At 46.7% G+C, this 20,812-nt stretch overlaps 1 protein-coding gene across 2 annotated transcripts in view; it reads right to left on the bottom strand.

Annotated features, from left to right (window-relative positions):
• Nucleotides 1–3,483: 3,483 nt before the first annotated feature.
• Nucleotides 3,484–20,812, bottom strand: part of LOC110498211 (cat eye syndrome critical region protein 2) — a 55,027-nt gene continuing 37,698 nt past the window's right edge. The window contains exons 4-19 of one of the 2 annotated variants that reach the window (XM_021574851.2): nt 19,435–19,562; nt 18,959–19,039; nt 18,734–18,792; nt 18,457–18,617; nt 16,579–16,668; nt 16,320–16,476; nt 14,699–14,828; nt 14,572–14,609; nt 14,336–14,427; nt 14,063–14,189; nt 13,186–13,553; nt 12,830–12,973; nt 11,808–12,645; nt 9,482–11,345; nt 9,246–9,313; nt 3,484–6,396 (exon numbers count right to left, since the gene is read on the bottom strand). In XM_021574851.2, coding sequence (XP_021430526.2) covers nt 9,265–9,313; nt 9,482–11,345; nt 11,808–12,645; nt 12,830–12,973; nt 13,186–13,553; nt 14,063–14,189; nt 14,336–14,427; nt 14,572–14,609; nt 14,699–14,828; nt 16,320–16,476; nt 16,579–16,668; nt 18,457–18,617; nt 18,734–18,792; nt 18,959–19,039; nt 19,435–19,562 — 4,326 coding nt within the window. In that variant the 3' untranslated portion in view covers nt 3,484–6,396; nt 9,246–9,264. Of the gene's footprint in view, nt 6,397–9,245; nt 9,314–9,481; nt 11,346–11,807; nt 12,646–12,829; nt 12,977–13,185; nt 13,554–14,062; nt 14,190–14,335; nt 14,428–14,571; nt 14,610–14,698; nt 14,829–16,319; nt 16,477–16,578; nt 16,669–18,456; nt 18,618–18,733; nt 18,793–18,958; nt 19,040–19,434; nt 19,563–20,812 lie in introns of both variants that reach the window. The other variant, XM_021574842.2, reaches the window with a different exon arrangement.

Here is a 20,812-nt window from a genome sequence, read left to right as displayed (position 1 = left end):
TGGGAGACTAGTCAGGATCGAAGGAAAGATGAACAGAGCAAAAGTACAGAGAGACCCTTGATGAAAACCTGTTCCAGAGCGCTCAGGACCTCAGACTGGGGCGTAGGTTCACCTTCCAACAGGACAACGACTCTAAGTTACACAGCTAAGACAGCACAAACGTGGCTTTGGGACAAGTCTCTGAATGTCCTTGAGTGGCCTAGCCAGAGTCCGGATTGAACCTGATCAAACATCTCTGGAGACCTGAAAATAGCTGTGCAGCAACAGTCCCCATCCATCCTGACAGCTCTTGAAAGGATCTGCAGAGAAAATTAGGAGAAAATCCCCAAATACCGGTGTGCAAAGCTTGTAGTTTCATCCCCAAGAATACTCAAGGCTGTAATCGCTGCCAAAGTTGCTTCAATAAACTACTGAGTAAATGGTCTAAATATTTATGCAAATGTTTTGTGTTTATACATTAGCAAAAAAATCTAAAAACCTGTCTTTGCTTTGTCATTATGGAGTATTGTGTGTAGATTGAGGGAAAAATACAATTTAATCCATTTTAGAATAAGGCCGTAAAGTAACAAAATGTGGAAAAAGTCAAGGGTCTGAATACTTCCCAAATGCATTGTATTTACAAAATAAATATGAGGTTTGGAAATGATGCAGACAATTACATTGATGGAAGCCACACAATGTAATATTCAAGCTGATTTTCCCCACCCCCAATTTTTTTATTTAAAAAAAATATATGTTTAATGTTTTTTTCAGCCTACATGCTGATGATGAGCTCTATTGCTGCTGGGTTTGGTCTACTTAGTTCATGGACTTTCCCTCTACTCAAATGGTTTTTGTTATTTTTTAAGATTGGAGTGTCTTGCTTCCTCTTTCATCTCTGCTGACACTACACATGCCAGTTCTCGTATGTGACTTAGCAGGTGTTAAAATTAGGCTGCCAAATGAGAGCCAGGCAGAGCTGAGCCCAGTACTTTTGGTTATACAAATTTCACCAACAACAATATCCAATGAAAAATTGTCCAGATAAAATTTTGCTAAGCCAAAAAGCACTTTTAACCAACAGCAAAATCAGACTACCCCATTGCTTACCTATTCAATTGGATCAGCTTGTGGGTGTGGGTGTATATATATATTTTTTTTACATTTTAATTATCAGGACCCTGTCTTCGGAGATAATTTGTACAAATCCAAATAACTTCACAGGTCTTCATTGTAAAGGGTTTAAACACTATTTCCCATGCCATAAACAATTAATGCACCTGTGGAACGGTCGTTAAGACACTAACAGCTTACAGACGGTAGGCAATTAAGGCCACAGTTATGAAAACTTAGGACACTAAAAAGAGGCCTTTCTACTGACTCTGAAAAACACCAAAAGAAAGAATCCCAGGGTCCCTGCTCAGATGTGGCCAGGGCAATAAATTGCAATGTCTGTACTGTGAAAGCCTAAGACAGCGAGACAGGACGGACAGCTGATCATCCTTGCAGTGGCAGACCACGTGTAACACCTGCACAGGATCGGTACATGCGAACATCACATGTGCGGGACAGGTACAGGATGGCAACAACTGCCTGAGTTACACCAGGAATGCACAATCCCTCCATCAGTGCCCAGACTGTCCGCAATAGGCTGAGAGAGGCTGGACTGAGGGCTTGTAGGCCTGTTGTAAGGCAGGTCCTCACCAGATATCACCGGCAACAATATCGCCTATGGGCACAAACCCACTGTCGCTGGACCAGACAGGACTGGCAAAAAGTGCTCTTCACTGACGAGTCGCGGTTTTGTCTCACCAGACGTGATGGTCGGATTTGCGTTTATCGTCGAAGGAATGAGCGTTACACCGAGGCCTGTACTCTGAAGAGAGATCGATTTTGGAGGTGGAGGGTCCGTCATGGTCTGGGGCGGTGTGTCACAGCAGGAAATCTCAACACCGTGCGTTAAAGGGAACACATCCTCCTCCCTCGTGTGGTACCCTTCCTGCAGGCTCATCCTGACATGACCCTCCAGCATGACAATGCCACCAGCGATACTGCTCGTTCTGTGCGTGATTTCCTGCAAGACAGGAATGTCAGTGTTCTGCCATGGCCAGCGAAGAGCCCGGATCTCAATCCCATTGAGCATGTCTGGGACCTGTTGGATCGGAGGGTTAGAGCTAGGGCCATTCCCCCCAGAAATGTCCAGGAACTTGCAGGTGCCTTGGTGGAAGAGTGGGGTAACATCTCACAGCTAGAACTGGCAAATCTGGTGCAGTCCATGAGGAGATGCATTGCATTACTTAATGCAGCTGGTGGCCACACCAGATACTGACTGTCACTTTTGATTTTGATCCCCCCTTTGTTCAGGGACACATTATTCCATTTCTGTTAGTCACGTCTGTGGAACTTGTTCAGTTTATGTATCAAATTGTTGAATCTTTTGTTCATACAAATATTTACACGTTAAGTTTGCTGAAAATAAACAGTTGACAGTGAGAGGACGTTTCTTTTTTTGCTGAGTTTATACTTCATGTGATATGACAAGCAGGTATAGTGGCAGGTGGAAAGGCCATTTCTTCAGCGATGTCCAATGTAGGCCTACATACAGGTTCCATGCTAGTGGCTAATGCTACTTCCAGACATTGCACACAGCATTGAGACCAATTATGCTGATGCTATGCATTGGCCAATGAGAGGCTTTGAAGGCACCGGTTGGCCATATTGGCACTCCCCAGAAGAAGCAGTCCTCCAAAGCAGGGTTTCCCATACTTGGTCCTGGGGCCCCCCCTGGGAGCACGTTTTGGTGTTTGCCCAAGCGCTACACAGCTGATTGAAATAACCAACTCAAGCTTAGATTTTTTAAAATCAGCTGTGTAGTGCTAGTTTGGGAAAATAACAAAGGGGGGGGGGGGGGGGGCGCAGGACAGTTTGGGAAGCCCCGGCTTAGCTCACATAATTTACAAGTATGCATTAAGGTGTTTGTAATAGAATAAACATGGCAAAACTAGTGGGGGAATGCCAAGATGGAGGCGCGGTGGTTTCAAAACAGCAACCCTTCAGTCATCTAGTGTATACATAAAATCATTGGTTCAGACCATAGGTAAACAGACTGCAACGTGATTGGCTGAACACGATACCCAACATCTGGAAGAAGCATTAGCCACTAGCAAGGTGGTGAAATTTTTTGTTTTATTAAGACAGTATGCATCATTTTCCAAATTTTCACTAAACTCTAGTTGAGGAAAACAGACACCGTTGCGGCCTAAATGAAGGATGTTCTATGTATGAGCCGGACGCCGGAGAACACAAGTGTATATTACTGGCTGTGCAGATTACAGTTGGACGTCAGATGACAAACGACATCGGTAATAATAGCTCCATCAAGCAGACAGTTTGGCTGCTCCTTGACAAGAAACTTACTTTGAAAAGGCCTAAGCATCTATCAGTGACATCACCTAACCCCCAGCTCACCAATCCGTACCAAAGAAAAGAGAACAAGCAACATACTTAAAATCAGGAAAAGTTATTTATTCTAAGAAATGTACAGTATAGAAAATACGTTATCTATTTCCAAAATAATCTATGTCTTAAAAACTTGTGAACATAAAACTGGAACATACGGGGCCTTTTTGATGCCGCCATGCTACGGAGGTAAATGTCTACTGCTTAAAACAACCAGACATCACATGTATATTAAAAACAAGTTAAAACATGTACAAAATGTAAAAGAGCAAATAAATATGATTCACATTTAATCCAATCTAGACATTTTACTAGTGCAGACAAACTGGATGACAGCAGAGTAGAGGCATACAGACTTCCATGTCTTGTGCAGTCAACACAATCAGAGACAACAAAGCTGCATAACAGTATCACAACCTCACAGACCATTTACAACTACACTGTCCTTCATACATGGACAGCGCAAGTGAACACACTACCTCCGAGAAGACCTCATCTAGCTAATACTAAAAATGAAAATTCCCTAGTAAGTAAAACAGCAATACATCCTTGTACAGAATAGTGGGACACATTTTGTCTCACAGCTAGTATTTTCCTATATTCATCCCTCCTTGAGCACATTTCCTTTTAATGCCATAGATGTCTATCAATGAGGGGACTATGCTGCCAGCTCTATGCTGTCTAACACGTATTCAATAGAAGCACAGGGCTCAGGTTGTCTAGACTCACCTGTGGCAGGAAGGCATGCAATCTATACAGCTGGTAAGACGAGATCATATATAAAAAGAGCCCTTTTCTGTCGACCTCAGACATATGCCCAATCATTCACCACACCCCCTAGTGACAAGTAACCTTACAATCAAAGGTCTCATGGAAGGGAAAAGTATACATAGTCATGAGCTTTTGTAGCAAAGTAGTACAAGGCCATGTATGTGCTGGGGTCTGAGTGAGTGAATGACTGAGTAGAGGGACTTAGTGGATGCCAGAGGACTGGCTATGAGGTAGATTCATTTGTTGTCATCGCTATACCTGTGGGGTTCACAGGTGCAACATGGATTTAAGATGGGGAAGAGTTCAATTCACACAGATAAATTGTTGATAGACTCATCACTCGCCGATGCATGGTGGCAATGACAAAAGCTACAATATTAAAATGAAAAACAAAACCCAAACAGAAATCAAATGGGTTGACAGTAAGCAAGACCGCCATTGTCACAAAGAGGACCAAAAATAACAGAATCTTGCAAAAACAATGTTGGTTTATCAGTTGTCACAAAATTAGGTTAATTAATTTTTTGCTATTCCAGTCATGTTTTCTTGCGTTGCTTCTTCTTCAAATAATTCATTAAAATACCCGTATAGAACTGTACACCCTGAGGACATATTAAGTTCATTGAATTGGGGAGGAGGAAGCACTAACGTTAAGAAATAATCACGCATGGGTGTGATTGTGGACAATCTTTACCGTTCCAAATAAAATAAACACCACAAATAAATGAGCTACAATAGGATTACCATTTTAGATGACATTTTTCAACAAAATGTATGGAATGCAATACATGACATTGAAACAAATAAAAAAGAATTGGGCTGGAAGGGTGACAACATGAATATAGAAAAACAAATACATCAATTGTTGATTCTAACTCTTGTTCACTTTGTGTGTATGTGCATATGCCAACCAGCTGGGCACATGGAAGTGTGGTGAACCAACCCACAAAAGACCCCAATTTTTGTGACAGAGGACACCTACAGTGAAGAGTTATACTTAATATATATTCATATATACACATGGTAACAAGCACCAACAAAGAATCCAAGGCCACTAAATTCCAGTAGTTGTAGACTATCCCTAGTGCATAGCAGAGAAGGCTCTCTGCAGGTCTGAAATAAAATACATTCTCATAGTGAAGGCAGTCTTGAAGGATGCATAAAATTACACCGGAACAGCAAAAAAAGCTGTGTTTTAGTCGAGGTGGAAATGGACAGAAAGCTCCCCTTTTCAGAACGGGTTCCTTTTTCCCGAAAGGCAATCCTCCATCATCTTCTGTCCCGTCACATGGCGGGGCTCCTGTGCTGTTCATCTATCTACATATATCGAACTCATTCACACATACATTCAACATGAAGGAAACAAAGGCAACTGCAAGGCATGTGTGTGTGTGTGTCTGTCGACAGGGTTCTGATGACGGCTTCTCTACAGTCTTAAAGTACCTCCTTTTCTACACCTGAGTCTAAAAACATTTGGAGACGAAAACGAAAAAACACAAAGTAACACCAGTGCTCTCCTCTTACCACACCAGCTCCTTTTGTCCATGGAGAGGCTCTGAGAAGACCAGGCTGGAGGTCCATAGAGAGCTATAGACAAAGGGGAGAGCCTTCTCCAGACAAATCCAGTGTGTGAGAAAATAATGTAAAAAAGGTCAAACAGAGCACCACAATCAGACCATGTCAATAGACCCCTTAAAGCCTGCGTTTACACAGACAACCAGCCTGCAGACAGAGAAGCAGGGTCTCCAGATGTTCTTGCTGGCCAGGCCTAGAGGGAGGGACCAGCTGTACAGTCTGAACTTGACTGGGAGTCCACAGGCATGAAGACAGACAGGGCCATGTCTCTGCAGAGGCAGTCTCAGTGAGGGTTCCACACAAAGCAGACAAACATCCCCAGGGGCAAAGAACTCATTCCCTAAAGAGACTCCAATAAATGTGTCTCCATTGCCTGTATCACTCTTCACATCTCCTGTCCGATGCAGAGGGAGCCCTACTTACTGGTGCCCTCGAACACAGACAGAGGACAGAGTCCATTTTGAACCGCTCCGCAGCAGAAAACATCAGTTCCGACAGCAGTCACATTTAAAGTCTTAAGACAGGAGAGACACAGGCAAGCACACAGGTTGTCGTCATGGATGATATGCAGGCACCAATTTGTGTAAAGGTTTTGTTGCATTTGTCCTTTACCTGAATTGTGGAGAAAATAAATGAAACAAGAATATCAATCATTGAAACTAGGACTGTGGCGGCCATGACATTTTGTCAGCCGGTGATTTTCAAGCAAATAACTGCCCGTCTCATAGTAATTGACCGTTAATTAACAAACACATTTAGTATCTCCTGGCTTCCACACAGTCTGATGTGGACCTTTCGAACATCTACATTTTAAAAAGTCTAACAAATCTATTTAATACAGCCTACACCATCACAATAAATCCATTATTTATTTTAGACGGGTCTAAAGAAACATGATATGAAGAAAATGTAGTCTATTTCAGAAGAACAGAATAGCATACAGAGTTGTCCTTATGTCAGGGCCTGACACAGCAGACAATATTTGCTTAAAATTCCGTGGCATTATTTTATAGTATGAAGAATACAATAGAAAGGATATTTTCTCCAAATGATTTGAGGGAGGGCGCACATGCGGCTATTCTGTGTTGAGCGGTTAACAAAGAAACAGGTGCCCCTATACGGTTAATTTAGAGTTATTTATGCAACTTTTGATTTTTAATACATAAGGCTGCATGATGCGACTAATGATGATCTGATTGATGATGAGTCTCTCATTCACAATTTGACAAGCACTTGATAATGCCTTGAATTTCCTGGATGCATCCCCTTTGTGTGACCGTAATGCCCTCTAAAAGAATCCATGCCTTTTATGGCCAGTGGCCGTTGTGTCCTTGGGCGGAATATAAATCATTATAATTCCCTTCTCCAGTCTGGTTGCTCCGAAGCACCTCTCACTCACCTCAAATCTTAGACAATGCCCGTCACGTGATCGGGTCCTTCTCACAGCATCCCAGGTCCTTCTCACAGTCTACAAGTGAAGACACACATCGGGGACGCAACTGCACGTGTTCTTATCAAATGCCGAGGAGCATATTGAAGACGTTGGAAGAACTGTCCATATTTACTTTTTGTCAGCCAACAAGATGAGTAGGCCTAATGAAAGCAAAAGCACTAGGCTATGTCAATCTACTATCCCCCATAGTACAAAAGTTGGCCTATTCTATTGGGCAATTTGTCCTTCTGTGCGAAAAATAAATATTCCAAACATATCCCTCGACTGTCCCAGGCTGCGATAGATCCTAAATTAATACAACCACTAGCATCAAAAAACCTTTCAAAGGCAATGAGGCTAATGCAACAGATCAGAACGGTTAGCTTAAAATGTTGATAAACTATTAGGCTATTTCTTCACATTATAAGTGCAGCAATGCGCACATGGCAGTAGGCTACAAGAGTGAATGTTCCAAAATCCAATCAATCAGCGGGAAAATACCATTCTCAAAGGTGACCACAAATGCAATTATGCATATAATGCTTTTAGTATTATCTTCCCCAAACTTGAAACTCATGTGCTGCGTTTGTATGCCAGGTAGGGTTTACACCCGTTGTAAATAGGATTAATGTGCTTAAGTGGCCATATAAGATCTTTAAAATTAAGTTGTGATACAAACCGTATCAAAACATATTGGCTAGGCTACATGAGGTGCGTGACTATGATTTGAAAAAGTTGAGGAGAAAAAAAGGCAGGAGCTGTGTCTTGCCTTACTGCACACAAGCCGGGCATCATTCAGGTAGGCTACCGCACGGCAAGCGGTAACCGGAGTGCCAAGTCTAAGACCAAAAGGCTCCTCAACAGCTTCTATCACCAAGCCATAAGACTGCTGAACAATTAATAAAATCGCCACTGGACAATTTACATTGATGGACCCCCCCTATTTTGTACACTGCTGCTACTCGCTGTTAATTATCTATGCATAGGCACTTCACCCCCACCTACATGTACAAATGACCTCAACTAACCTGTACCCCCGCACACGGACTTGGTACAGGTGCCCCCTGTATATAGCCTCGATATTGTCATTCTTATTGTGTTACTTTTTATTTTAGTCTACTTGGTAAATATTTTCTTAACCAACAGTGCATTTCAAGAAGAGTTAAGGGCTTGTAAGTAAGCATTTCACGGTAAAGTCTACACTTGTTGTATTTGGGGCATGTGACAAATAAAGTTTGATTTGATTTTGATATCGATTCACAAGTGATAATATATAATTCACAAGCGATAGGCTAATATTGGTCACCCATCAGATTAATTAAAGAACAATCTTGTCTTTACATATACTAAATAATATGTGTGAAATTTGTTTTGATTTAAAATTGACCATTACCATGCACCTGTTGGGGCAGGGGTTCATTTTCATGCTAGGTAGGCTATACTCTTGTTGTAAAGCGAAGCAATGTGCTTAATATTAGTAAAGTTGAGAAAATATAGTAGGCCTAGCCTTTAGAAAGCTAATGGGATCCTCCTCTTAATAGAGGCCACCAAAACTAAGTTCTCACGCAATTGCATAGCCTATAGAAATGTTGCGCAAGATGAGCTCATGGGCTCATAAATTGTTTGATTTTCAAATTACATTTGCTTGGGGTCAGAGTGATTAGAGGGACAATAGAGTGCGGAGTACCATGCAGTTAGCAAGTTTGGTAGTCTACTAATGACCATCAGCAGCATCAGCTCTTGGAGAAGCTTAGTTACCGTGACTAAACAGTTACGTGGAATTTAACTGCGGTCATGTCTCGTGACCGCCAGTTTATCAGTAATACGGTCACCGTAACAGCCCTAACTGAAACATGACGTGATTTATTGAAATATTGATTGGTGAAATCTGTTATGAATGTATTGTAATGTTTTTAAAATGTACAACTGCCTTAATTTTGCTGGACCCCAGGAAGAGTAGCTCCTGTCTTGTCAGCAGCTAACGGGGATTCTTAATAAATACAAAATACACCCTTGAATAGTCACTTACCCTGCTTCCACAGAGTTGCTTAAACTCCTTGTTTACTGCTGGGACCACTGGGAGACATCATCTGCTGCCTACAAGATGACATAAGATAAAACATCAATAACCTATTTTCAACCATTAGCAGGGAGTCCCCAATTGAGATCAAGGTCTCTTTTGCAAAAAAGCCCTGTAAGGGAGCCCTGCAAGGGCGCCCTGCAAAGGAATGAACAATTAGAATCTTCAGCGTAGCTCTTTCTTACCCTGGGTGAAGGAAGTGTTCAGGTCCCAGGCCTCTCTGCTGGACCGTCATGCCTTGGAAGTGGCCTTCAGTCTGGGGGTGTCTGTAAATGGCCATGTGGGTCTGTCCCGGGTGAAAGGGCAGGTGCTGGGGCCGCTGCAGGGCCTCCATGAGGTGAGGGTGGGGTCTTTGGGGAGTGTAGTGTCCACTAGGAAAGCCAGGCTGGCTAGGGTATGGAGGCCGAGAAATCATGTGGGGGGGTGGGGCCCCACCCTGCTGCATCCCAGGATGCACTGCTCGGGGGTCGTACAGGAAGTTGGCCACTTGAGGCAGGGGCTGGGAACTCCAGCGGCGTGCAGCAGCGTTGTGGCTGTCCAGGTCCAGGATCTCTTTAGGGCTCTCTGGCCGCTCTGAGGTCTCCTCCACCCGAGCATGCTGAGGCTTCATTGGGCTGCCAGCCTCCCTGCTCTCCTTCCCTGCAGAGCCTCCATGGAGGCCCTCGGGCAGGAGACTTGGGGACATCAAGCTGACCCCGGAGCCCTCAGAGCCCAGGGGGGAGCCCATGCTGCTGCCCTCCTTCAGGCACCCATTGACCTTGGCACTGGCTGCAGGCAGGTAGGTGTTGGAGGGCATGGGGTGGCGAGGCTGGTATTGCTGCTGCCTATGCCACTCCTCAGGTGGGTAGCCCCCCCGGCTGTTGCCCTGGGGCTGGGGGTATAAGTGTTGCTGCTGGTACTGGGGGTACATGTTGGTGTGGCCCTGGAGATGCTGCTGCTGGGCCATGTGGTATGGATAGGAAGCTCCATGCTGGTGGTAGGTGGGGTAGCCGGCAGGGTTATGGTTTGGGTTCATGGTCTGGGGCATAGCTTGGTTTGGGTAAGGCTGCCGATTTGAAGGGGGCATGGGCCTGCCCATAGGTTGACCATAGTGTGGATGTGTTTGGCTGCCCATGGCTCCAGCAACCTGGCCCGGAGAGTGGGGAGGCATGGCTGGGATGTGACCAGGTGCTGGTCCCCTTGGCCCCAGACTGCCCTGGTTACCCAACTGAGTCTGTTGCACATTGGGACTGAACGACTGTTGTTTATAGATGCTGTTGGGAGGTCCAGACTTCATTATGCTGGGGTTACCAGAGCTGCCTCCAGAATCCCTTCTGCTAGTGGGCTCGCTGGGCCTCTGGTCTCCATGGTCGGCTGGGCTGGGCTGGGGAGGCAGCTGGGACACAGGGTGGCTGGGGGGCAGGGAGGTGAAAGGGGCTGGCTGTGGTGGACCAGGGCCAGGCTGGGCCCCTTGGGGGGCGCATTTTGGCATTCCATGCATGGGGCTTGGCTGTGGACCACGTTGAAGGGGATTCTGAGCCACATGTGGAGGTGTGTTCTGAGGGTTTTGGGATCCTTGCTGTGGGGTTTTCTGACTGATATGTTGAAGGATGTTTTGTTGCTGTGCATTCTGGATCATGTGTTGATGGGCGTTCTTAGGGTGAGGGGCATTTTCTGGGATTTGCCGAGTGGGGATCTGGGTTATATGCTGTAGAGCATTCTGGGAGTGCGGAGAGTTCTGGGAGGGAGGTGAATTGTGGGGGCGTGGAGGAGGAACAATGGAAGGGTTGTTCTGTTGAGTGGGAGTCTGGCAGACAGACTGTCCTCTTCTCTCCCCCTCCTGGTTGCCGGTTGTCTCTGAGCTCTGTGGGTGTCCCGGCCGGGACGCAGCCTGCTCCCCGGTCCCGCTACCCCTCTCCTGTGATCTGCCCAAGTTTGGAGCCGAGGGGCTCTGCATACCCCCAGTGGGGTGACTGGGAGGCTCTGTGGAACGATCCTGATCAGACTGGACGGGGGTTATCCGCGTTCCTGCATGGTTGTTGTTGGTCGTTTTGTGATCTGATGTGAACTCTGTTAGGACAGAGAATATAGAGGAAGGATGTTACAGTGAACACAAAGGATCCATTTGTTGAACATCTGAGTTTATGCCTCTACAGACGGAGAACATGTTCTATTACTGTTCGAGGCACAGACTCAAAATTAACACCATCTTTTATTATATTTGTTCAAGAAATGTTTAGGGTTTGTCCTTTATATAAAACATCTTCTTGCTAGTGTAGCTGCAGTGTGATGACATGTCATCTCAGTTCCACCCTCAAAGCAAGCCGCGAGACTTCATTGAAGTGATGAATACTTAGTCACTTACTGTGAAAAATTATTAACATCACATTGCAAAGAGACAGTTTGCTTATGAAATATAGTCAGAACTTCAGACAAGTCTGAATATTATTTTTTTTGGAGGTAGACGAGGATCCAAGTTGATTTTCATAAAGCTTAGAGGGAGAGTTGTAAAGCAAAGAAGATCATTCCTACCTTTGGGCTGCATGTCTGCGTGATGGGCAGGCTGGCTATCTGGGCCATCGTCTCTGGCAGGACGCAGCAGCTGAATTTCAGGGGGAGGTGGGTGCTGCGAGGGCTGAGCTTGAGTTGGTGCGCTGCCAACTCCCTGTGGGGGTTGCTGCTGAAGGTTGCCCATGAGCTGGCGCGAGGAGCCAGCAGGGAGTCCGGTGGAGGAAGCAGACAGCTGCTGCAGGGCAATCATCTCTGGGCTCTCCAGCATGGAGGCCAGACGCTGCCGTGAGTCCTGATGAGGCATGGGAGGCCGCAGGGCCATGGGCCCCGGGGAGGTGCTGATGCCACAGGGCATCCTGTACTGGCTATTTGGGGGTGGGGGGTACCCTCCAGGGCCACCAGGCTGCTCTGGCCAGGGTTTGGGGCCCATGGGACGTGGACCCCCATGAAAATAGGGGTGCTGCGGATGGTTAGCCATATTCTGCTCCTGCATCCCAGGTCCACTGGGCCTCTGCTGGCCTTGGTGGTTCATCCCTGACCACATGCTAGGAGGCACGCCCATGCCTGGACGAAAGGCAGGGTAGTTGTGTTGTAGTGGGACGTCAGGCCCAGGGTAACGGTTCCCACCGGGGTGCATGGGGTGGCCGTCGGTGCGTTGGCGGGACGGGTACATGTTGCCTTCGGGCGTGGGGGTGCAGAGGCCCCCAGACTGGAGGGCCACAGGGCGGGGGCCCAGTGAGGGGCCGTGGGTGGGACCCATGTAGGGGTGCTGCTGCTGGTGGTGCTGGGGATGGAGAGGCCGGCCATCAGGCCCCACCTGGTATCTAGGGCCAATGTGGTGACCATCCCCCAGGTGTGGCTGGAATACAAGGACGTCTATCAGTATGTCTGCATAGCAGCAAATATAACCAACCAACGGTGACAGAGCAGTAACACACAAAATATTGTTCAGCTTGAGCACACTGTGAGCAGAGCAGATAACAAGATAATTCCTCATCAGATATGTGAAAACTCCATGGGATCGTTTTCTTAGCTGATCTCACCTGCATGTTGTAATGTTGAGGCATGTGGTGAGCATTGGGGTCTCCAGGCCGGGGCATGTGTCCCTGTCCAGGGTGAGGGTAGGCGTAGCGGGGGTCCATGGCCATCCTCTGACCATACATGTGTGGACCAGGGGGGTGCTGGAGCTGCTGCAGAATGGATGACAGTTCAATATCTCATGTCTAAAATGTCATGCATTTATCTGTCCTTATCTAAAATTACTCTTTTAACTGTTTCTCTTTATTAACTCCTACTGAAGTACTAAAGCACTATCTCCTATGTGAAATATTGTTTGACATGCCTGGCCTCCCTTTAAGCCTAAAAAAGAACTACATATCAAATAAGCGTTCCTAGCTACCTGCTGTGCTGGGTGGTATAGATTCCCAGGGTGGGGTTGTCCATGTGGCATGCTGTGGGGGTGTGGGTGTCTGTTGGCCCAGTGGGTGGGAGGGGGAGGCTGGGCCACCTTGTTCCCCTCCTCCATGGCGGTGCTGCCCTTGCCCCCTGGATGTGTCCGTTTGCGCGAGGCATGCTCAGTGGCTCGGCCCAAGCGCTCTGGCCCCGCCTGTTTGGGGCCTTTGCTCCGCCTCTTCTCCTTGCGGTCTTTCTCACGGTCCTCACCACACACGTGGAACTCTTCGTCCGTGTCACCGTCCTCCGAAGGCAAGTGCTTGAGCAGGGCTCGGCTGAAACAGCGCTCCAGGGACTCCGCCATGATGCTGTACTCTGCCGAAAAACACAGACAGGCACACAGGGCTCATTCATCTGGCCAGTTAAACACAGACATAAATATCAGAGTATCATCTGAATGCCATTGCATAGACACACCCCAGCGTTGGGCGACAGGCTGACCAGCCCAGAGGGCCGTAGTGTGGTTGACCCCTGGCCCCAGTGCCTCTCCCTGGGGTGAGCATTCAGACAGATGGATGACTCCAGACAGGGGGCTTAGCTAGGGGCTGGAATGTCTCTCTGGCAGGCAGGCAGGCAGGGTCTGGTGCACTGGAGCACAACTCAATCCCTCCCCATTCATCACTGTCAAATCTGTTAAGGCCAGAGCCACATTACAGCCCAGCTCTCCCCAAAAATTCTCTCCTCCTCCACTTAATCAAATTGATCTATTTCACATTCAGAATTGAAGTCCAAAGTCAATCCCCAAAAAACGTTTTTCACATGCTAGAGGCATTTGAGGGACATCATGCGTGAGGTTAAGGTCAAAATGAAGTGTGTGTATTTACCACTGTCTTCCCCATTGTACTCCATGCAATTCTCAAACATGAGCTTCACGTCAGACACAAACTCCTCCTTGGCGATGTACTCCCCTTCATTCAGCTTCCTCTCGATGGTGGACAGGTCCATCGGAGTCTGAGGAGAAATCAGGGCTAACGTAAATTGCTACTGGTGGACTGGATGACATCAAATTAAAATGTGAAAAAAAAACTCATAACCGAGGCATCTAACCTTCATTTGACAAAGTTTGGACCCGTCTTTTTCACTGTGATTTCGCTCACCTGAATGATCTCATTATAGTTGGGGGCATAGGATTCATCCACAGGCTCCAAGAAAGGCCAGGAGTCTTTGTGGGCTTTCAGGGCCTCCAACACTGTGGAGAACAGTTGTAGTCAAAATAGAGGCACCATCCTGGCTAACTGTCCAGAAGAATCTGCAGCAGGTCAATATGCTTCACACATACAGATATGATACAATGATGATTGCATAGACAACAGGGCATATTATTTTACTTTACCTTTGTACAACGCTGTATAATCATCATCAATTTCATAGCTGCAATAAAAGATTGAACATTTTCAAAAGAAATCCACACTCTCCATAAATGACCAGTACTCTAGTGTTGAGTGGTAGTGTGCTCTTACAACGCTTTCGTCCTGCGGGCACGTTGGATGGGTGAGTGGGGCTCCAGGTGCAGCAGTTCGGGGGGCAGGTCCTTCCCCTGGGATATCAACCAGGCCTTCTCCTCACGCAGCTTCCGCCGCCGCGCTCGCTCTAGGGGACACAGCAGAACACGGGAACCACAATGAATTACACACAACAGCATAAAGAATAGTGCACCAACGCTAGTGGTACTTCCTAGCCTCCTTACAATTTCAAGGACACTTGTTGCCCATCCGGCCGGTTCGCAGAGTCCATAAAAACCAGGCATAACATCACAAGAGACTGAAGGAGTTCGGGGAAGAGTGATTCATCAACCATCTTCTTGCAGGCATAGCTGATCAAAAGATGAGACAGAGGAGCACATATTGCTTTATCTTTCAACATGAAAGGCCGCCCCCTGCTGTGCGGATTAAAAGATGGAGGGTTGAGGCTCCGATCCACCCGAGACCAGGCAGCTCAGCCGGTCCTGCTGTTCATCTATAATACATTCATGAGGGTCGTTCAGCAGTTAATTAACCGTTGACAGATGACATCAGACGGAGGAAGAGACTCCTGTGATTCAAAGGGCTCAACATTCCCACTCTTAGCCCAATGCGGCACAGATGTAGGATCTTAAATTTTATGACTTATGCTACTCAGAATTTTCCTGCACCGCAAGAAATGCAGATGCAGATGAGATTCTTGATGTACATAAATTGGCTGAAAAGCCACAGCAACACACTGTTACATGCGGACCACACCGCGCGTGCATGTTGATTTTGTCCACCCACACCAGACGCGATCATGACACGCAGGTAGAAATATCAAAATGAGAACCAACTATATTAATTTGGGGACAGGTTGAAAAGCATGAAATATTTATGGCAATTTAGCTAGCTAGCTTGTGTTGATAGCTAATTTGTATTGGGATATAAACATTAGGTTGTTATTGTACCGGACAAGTAATCCACAGATAAAAGGGTACAACAAGGACGTATCTAGTAGTTGCTCCTCCTGCAGGCTTCATCTGACTTTATATGGTGGTTGGCAACCAACTTTAAAGTGCATTATCACCACCAACTGGACTGGAGTGTGGACCTTTCAATCACCCACGTAGGTATATGCTCCTAAAAACCAATGAGATTAGAGGCAGGACTTGCAGCACGTCAAGTGTCAGAAATAGAACTAAGTTCTATTTTACCACAGGCTACAAAGATGCTCGTTGACGCGGGTGCAATGATTGAATAACGTGCGTGTACATTTATTTTGCAACACCCGCGCACGCGAGCGGTGTGGTCAGCATGTTATATTAATTAAGAGTAGTACACTTTTCATGTAGCTTACTTTTAGCCAGCTAATAACCTAACTACCGATCAAGCAACATTATGGACTAAATGTTAAAATCCTATTGCTGCAGGATTATTTTGCTGTGACAATATAGGTCAAATTAAGATCCTACCCCGGTATAATTCACAACCAGGGGCAGTGGCAACGGTACCGGCAATAAAAATGCAGAGGTGTGCGCGAGTTTGGCTGATCCATCATGTCGTCTTTGATCCCGGAGTCTATTAGTGTAACACTCCGAGCCTCACCCCGTCTACCCCTCCCAGCTCCACTACTCACCCTCCACAGCTTTGACTCTCTCCTGCTCCTCTCTCTGACGCTCCTCCTGAAGCAGCATCTCCTCCTCTCGTTTCTGCTCTGCCAGCAGGGCCTGCCTGTCCATGTCCACATCCCTCTGTTTCTGCTGCTCCACGTCAGCTATGGCTTGCAGCGTGTCCTGGGTCACACAGGAAACTATCAGTCCACTGGGTCTCACAGGAGACAGGACACACTGAGAACACCAAGAACCATCTATACACAAACACACAGCTGGTCTCACCTCCTCCTCTTGGCTCATGCGTTTCTCAGAGAGCCGGTAAGAGCTGCGTACTGGGGTGGGGTCCAGCAGCCTCTGCTTCTGCTCATTCTCCTGGAGAGGCAAAATAATCCAGATTAAAACACAAATAAGTGGGTTCGTTATTCACACTTGTAAAAAAATAAATCACACACAGTCACATTGATCAAGTAATGCTTCCACGGGAGCCAAAACCCAAGCAGACCCTGGGGAATCCTCTTTGCTCTTCCAGCAGAGCTGTGAGGAGAGGGGTCACATGCCCTTTGGCAATTCAGGCTCTGTTCCTCCCCACCCCCTGACTACCACACTTTAAACCACACCCACCACCCAGGGGGTCTCTGACTAACCAAACTCCTCCATGCTCCCCGTGATATTAATAATCAAATGTAACAATTACCACTAAAAGCCAGGGGAGTGGGGGTGGGCTGTTTCTTGTGTGTGTTCATTTGCAAACAGATCGTAGCATTGCCACTTCATGAAAAAGCCTATATTGCAGCAATTACTAAGGAAGTTACATGATTTTTTTGTTCCCAAATCCTGTCCATGAGTATCAAAATTGGTCGCAGAATACAACCCGTTAACATTTATACACAGACTACAACATGGAAGAAAAAAACTACAGAAGGAAGCTGCAGTCAGAGCGGAGCCTTCTGGGCTAGGGAGTTTCTATATTTATGTCAGGGAATTGGCTTGGTGCTTCCTGTCAGAGCCCATCAGATGACCGGGCCTGTGAACACCACCAGGGCTAGCCCCTTTCCCCTTTTAGAGTTCTGCCTGCCAGCAGCATGTGAACATGTTTTTTGCAAGGCAGGTAGCTCCACTGGTGCTTATGGCTGCCGCCACCACAACTAGAGGGGGTGTCAAAGTGCTGAATAAGCTACAGCTCCCATCCCCCAGTCTTCTCTCTCTGCACCGCAGCAACAGCATGTCCCGGGGCTCCTCTGCTCTGCATTACCCACAGCACTTAATACCACACAGGAGATGGAGTGCCTCTGGTGTCGCCACTTAAGTGGTCGCCAATTCTGCAGCAAATAGGGTCGTCAATCAAGAGGCTCCATCCCACCTCAAGGTGAGCGTCTGCCTCCCGTCAGCGCCCCCACCAAATGGCTGTGATGGTCAGGGCTGTGGACGGGAACTGGAGGAATCCACGCTAGTGTGCGCTCACACACGCTACACATACTCTGTACTGCCAGAGCCTGCACCCAGTGGGAAGGGAATGTTCAGCAGCTTGAGAACTGTGAATATGTCCAGAAAGATACCAGCCAGGCATGCTGGCCGTAAAGGACAGGTCACCATCGGGTGATCATTAGAGAATGACCCTATGCCGACAGAATGGCCAAAGGGCTTTAGACCGGCAGGCTGTGTTGGGTTTCTATAGCAACAGGGCCAGTATGTGTTATCAGACAAGAGGACACTAGGAAATGGTGGGCTAGGAATAGCAGCCACCACCAATCAGAATGTGCTCGTCTCGCAACAGATATACTGTCTAACTACGTATCCTCAAAGATAAATGAGTATGCAATGTCTTAAAAGGGCAGCGTTTGAACAGTTAAAACATGGCGTCAATCTCCCGAGGCGAGTCTCATTCCCCAGAAGAAAAACTAGTGATAAATGAGCGTCCCCAGCCCCGACTGTCACGTCAGCAGCAGCTGCACACAGGGCAACTGGTCCACAGTGAAAGACAGACATGCTTTGGGCCCAAGGCTCTGTAGGGTTTAGAAGCTGGTGTTCTGGGCAAGCAGAGACCAGTCCGCCTCCACACCTGTAGGTACATCACACAGCCTCCCTCCCAGCCACCACTTCCCAACGCCTCCTGGAGTCAATGTCTGAATGAAGAGTGAGGAGAGAAGAGAGCTGTCTGACCTTGAGCTCGATCATGCTGCTGATCTCAGGGAGGAAGTTCTGGCTGATGATGCGGTAGAGGTGGCGGTCCTGGGGGGACGTTTTGTCCTTGATGCTCTCAGCCAGACTGGCCCACTGCTCCTCTGTGTCACACACCAGGGACCAGGCGCCACGCTCGCGGTCTGGACGGACAGACACATCATGGTCAACATGAGTCCCAATCGTCAGCATCAATATACATCTCTAGTCAGAAGTAGAAGTCGACCATTTTTTGATAGCTTTGTCCTTTTGCTCTCACCTGTGCCTGAGTGCAGACCTTCCAGTCCATTCTCCTTCTTCACTTCGCTCTCCACCTCACTGAAACAAAAGGACAGCCCGTTAGGTATTTACCATGCACTCCAAAGCATTGCATGAACAAGGACTGGGGAACAAAGCTGGTGAAAATATTTGTTTCTCTGGAGACATTTTGTTTGAGAGCGGAGAGAACGTGAGACCACAAAGGAGAGACCCTGCTGCTGGTCACCTTAGCTGGATCTCCTCCACTTTCTTCTTTGGTGGTCTTCCTCTTTTCCTCTTCTCTGCTGGTTTGATCACAAGGGCTTCACTGTGGGGGGACAAAATCATGAAAAACAAATATCCGCCCACACTTTAAATTACACAGGCCTTTTACCTGTGTAGCTATTACCGGAGTGACCCGTGTAATTAACCTCTAACAGGCTAACAAGTACATGTAGTTATGGAGAATAACTAACTAACTATGTTGGTGCCCACTTTGTCCTTCCTTAGAAAACATAATTTGCAGTAGGAAGTGCTACTGTTTACATAGGTCATTGCATTACAAAAACCAGAACGCATATATAAATGCGCACACACACACACACACAGTAAAGTATCAGAGAATTCAAAAAATAGAAAACATGGTTATATACGCTAGCATTGTGTTCACATACTACGACCTCTATTGGTGAATTATGGGCAAGCAAAACCATTCCCTCTTACCGGAGCTGCTCTGCTTTCCTCTTGACCGGGTCCTCTTTGTACATGCGGGTACCATAGAAGTACCAGTAGAGGGTACCGTTCCCATCTTGACCCAACGGCTCCACGCGCAGGCTGTCCGCATCCAAGCCCTAGGATCAAACATTGCATGGATTAATAATGTACAGTACCAGTCAACAGTTTGGACAAACATACAAGGGTTTTTATTTTTTTTCTATTTTTTAATAGGGAAGACATCAAAACTACGAAATAACACGTATGGAATCATGTAGTAACCAAAAAAAAAAAAAAAAGTAAAACAAATCTAAATCTATTTTATATTTGAGTTTCTTCCAAGTAGCCACCCTTTGCCTTGATGACAGCTTTGCACACTCTTGGCATTCTTAACCAGCTTCATGAGGAATGCTTTCCACATATGCTGAGCACTTGTTGGCTGCTTTTCCTTCACTTCGCAGTCCAAATCATCTCAATTGGGTTGAGGTCGGGTGATTGTGGAGGCCAGGTCATCTGATGCAGCACTCCATCACTCTCATTCTTGGTCAAATAGCACTTACACAGCCTGGTGGTGTGTTTTGGATCATTGTCCTGTTTAAAAACAAATGATAGTCCCAACTAAGCCCAAACCAGATGGGATGGCGTATCGCTGCAGAATGCTGTGGTAGTCATGCTGGTTAAGTGTGCCTTGAATTCTAAATAAAATCACTGTCAGTGTCACCAGCAAAGCACCCCCACACCATTACACCTCCTCCTCCTCCATGCTTCACGGTGGGAACCACACACGTGGAGATTATCTATTCACATACTCTGTGTCTCACAAAGACATGGCGGTTGGAACCAAAAATCTAAAATTTGGACTCATCGGACCAAAGGACAGATTTCCACGGTCTAATTGCTCGTGTTCTTTAGGACAAGCAAGTCACTTCTTATTGGTGTCCTTCAGTGTTTTCTTTGCAGCAATTCGACCATGAAGGCCTGATTCACACAGTCTCCTCTGAACAGGAGGCGGCAGGTAGCCTAGTGGTTCGAGCGTTGGTCCAGTAACCGAAAGGTTGCTAGATCGAATCACCGAGCTGACCAGGTAAATCTTTGTTGTTTTGCCCCTGAACGAGGCAGTTCACCCACTGTTCCTAGGCTGTCATTGTAAAATAAGAATTTGTTCTTAACTGACTAGTAAAATAAAAAAGGTTAAATAAAATAAAACATAAAAAAACAGTTGATGTTGAGATGTGTCTTACTTGAACTCTGTCAAGCATTTATCTGGGCTTCAATTTCTGAGGCTGGTAACTTATGAATTTATCCTCTGCAGCAGAGTTAACTCTGGGTCTTCCTTTCCTGTGGCAGTCCTCATGAGAGCCAGTTTCATCATAGCGCTTGATGGTTT

Source organism: Oncorhynchus mykiss, chromosome 2 (assembly GCF_013265735.2).
Source record: "Oncorhynchus mykiss isolate Arlee chromosome 2, USDA_OmykA_1.1, whole genome shotgun sequence".
Taxonomy (NCBI): domain Eukaryota; kingdom Metazoa; phylum Chordata; class Actinopteri; order Salmoniformes; family Salmonidae; genus Oncorhynchus; species Oncorhynchus mykiss.
The sequence above is the reverse complement of the archived record's forward strand: the minus strand, read 5'-3'. Positions and strand labels throughout refer to the sequence as shown.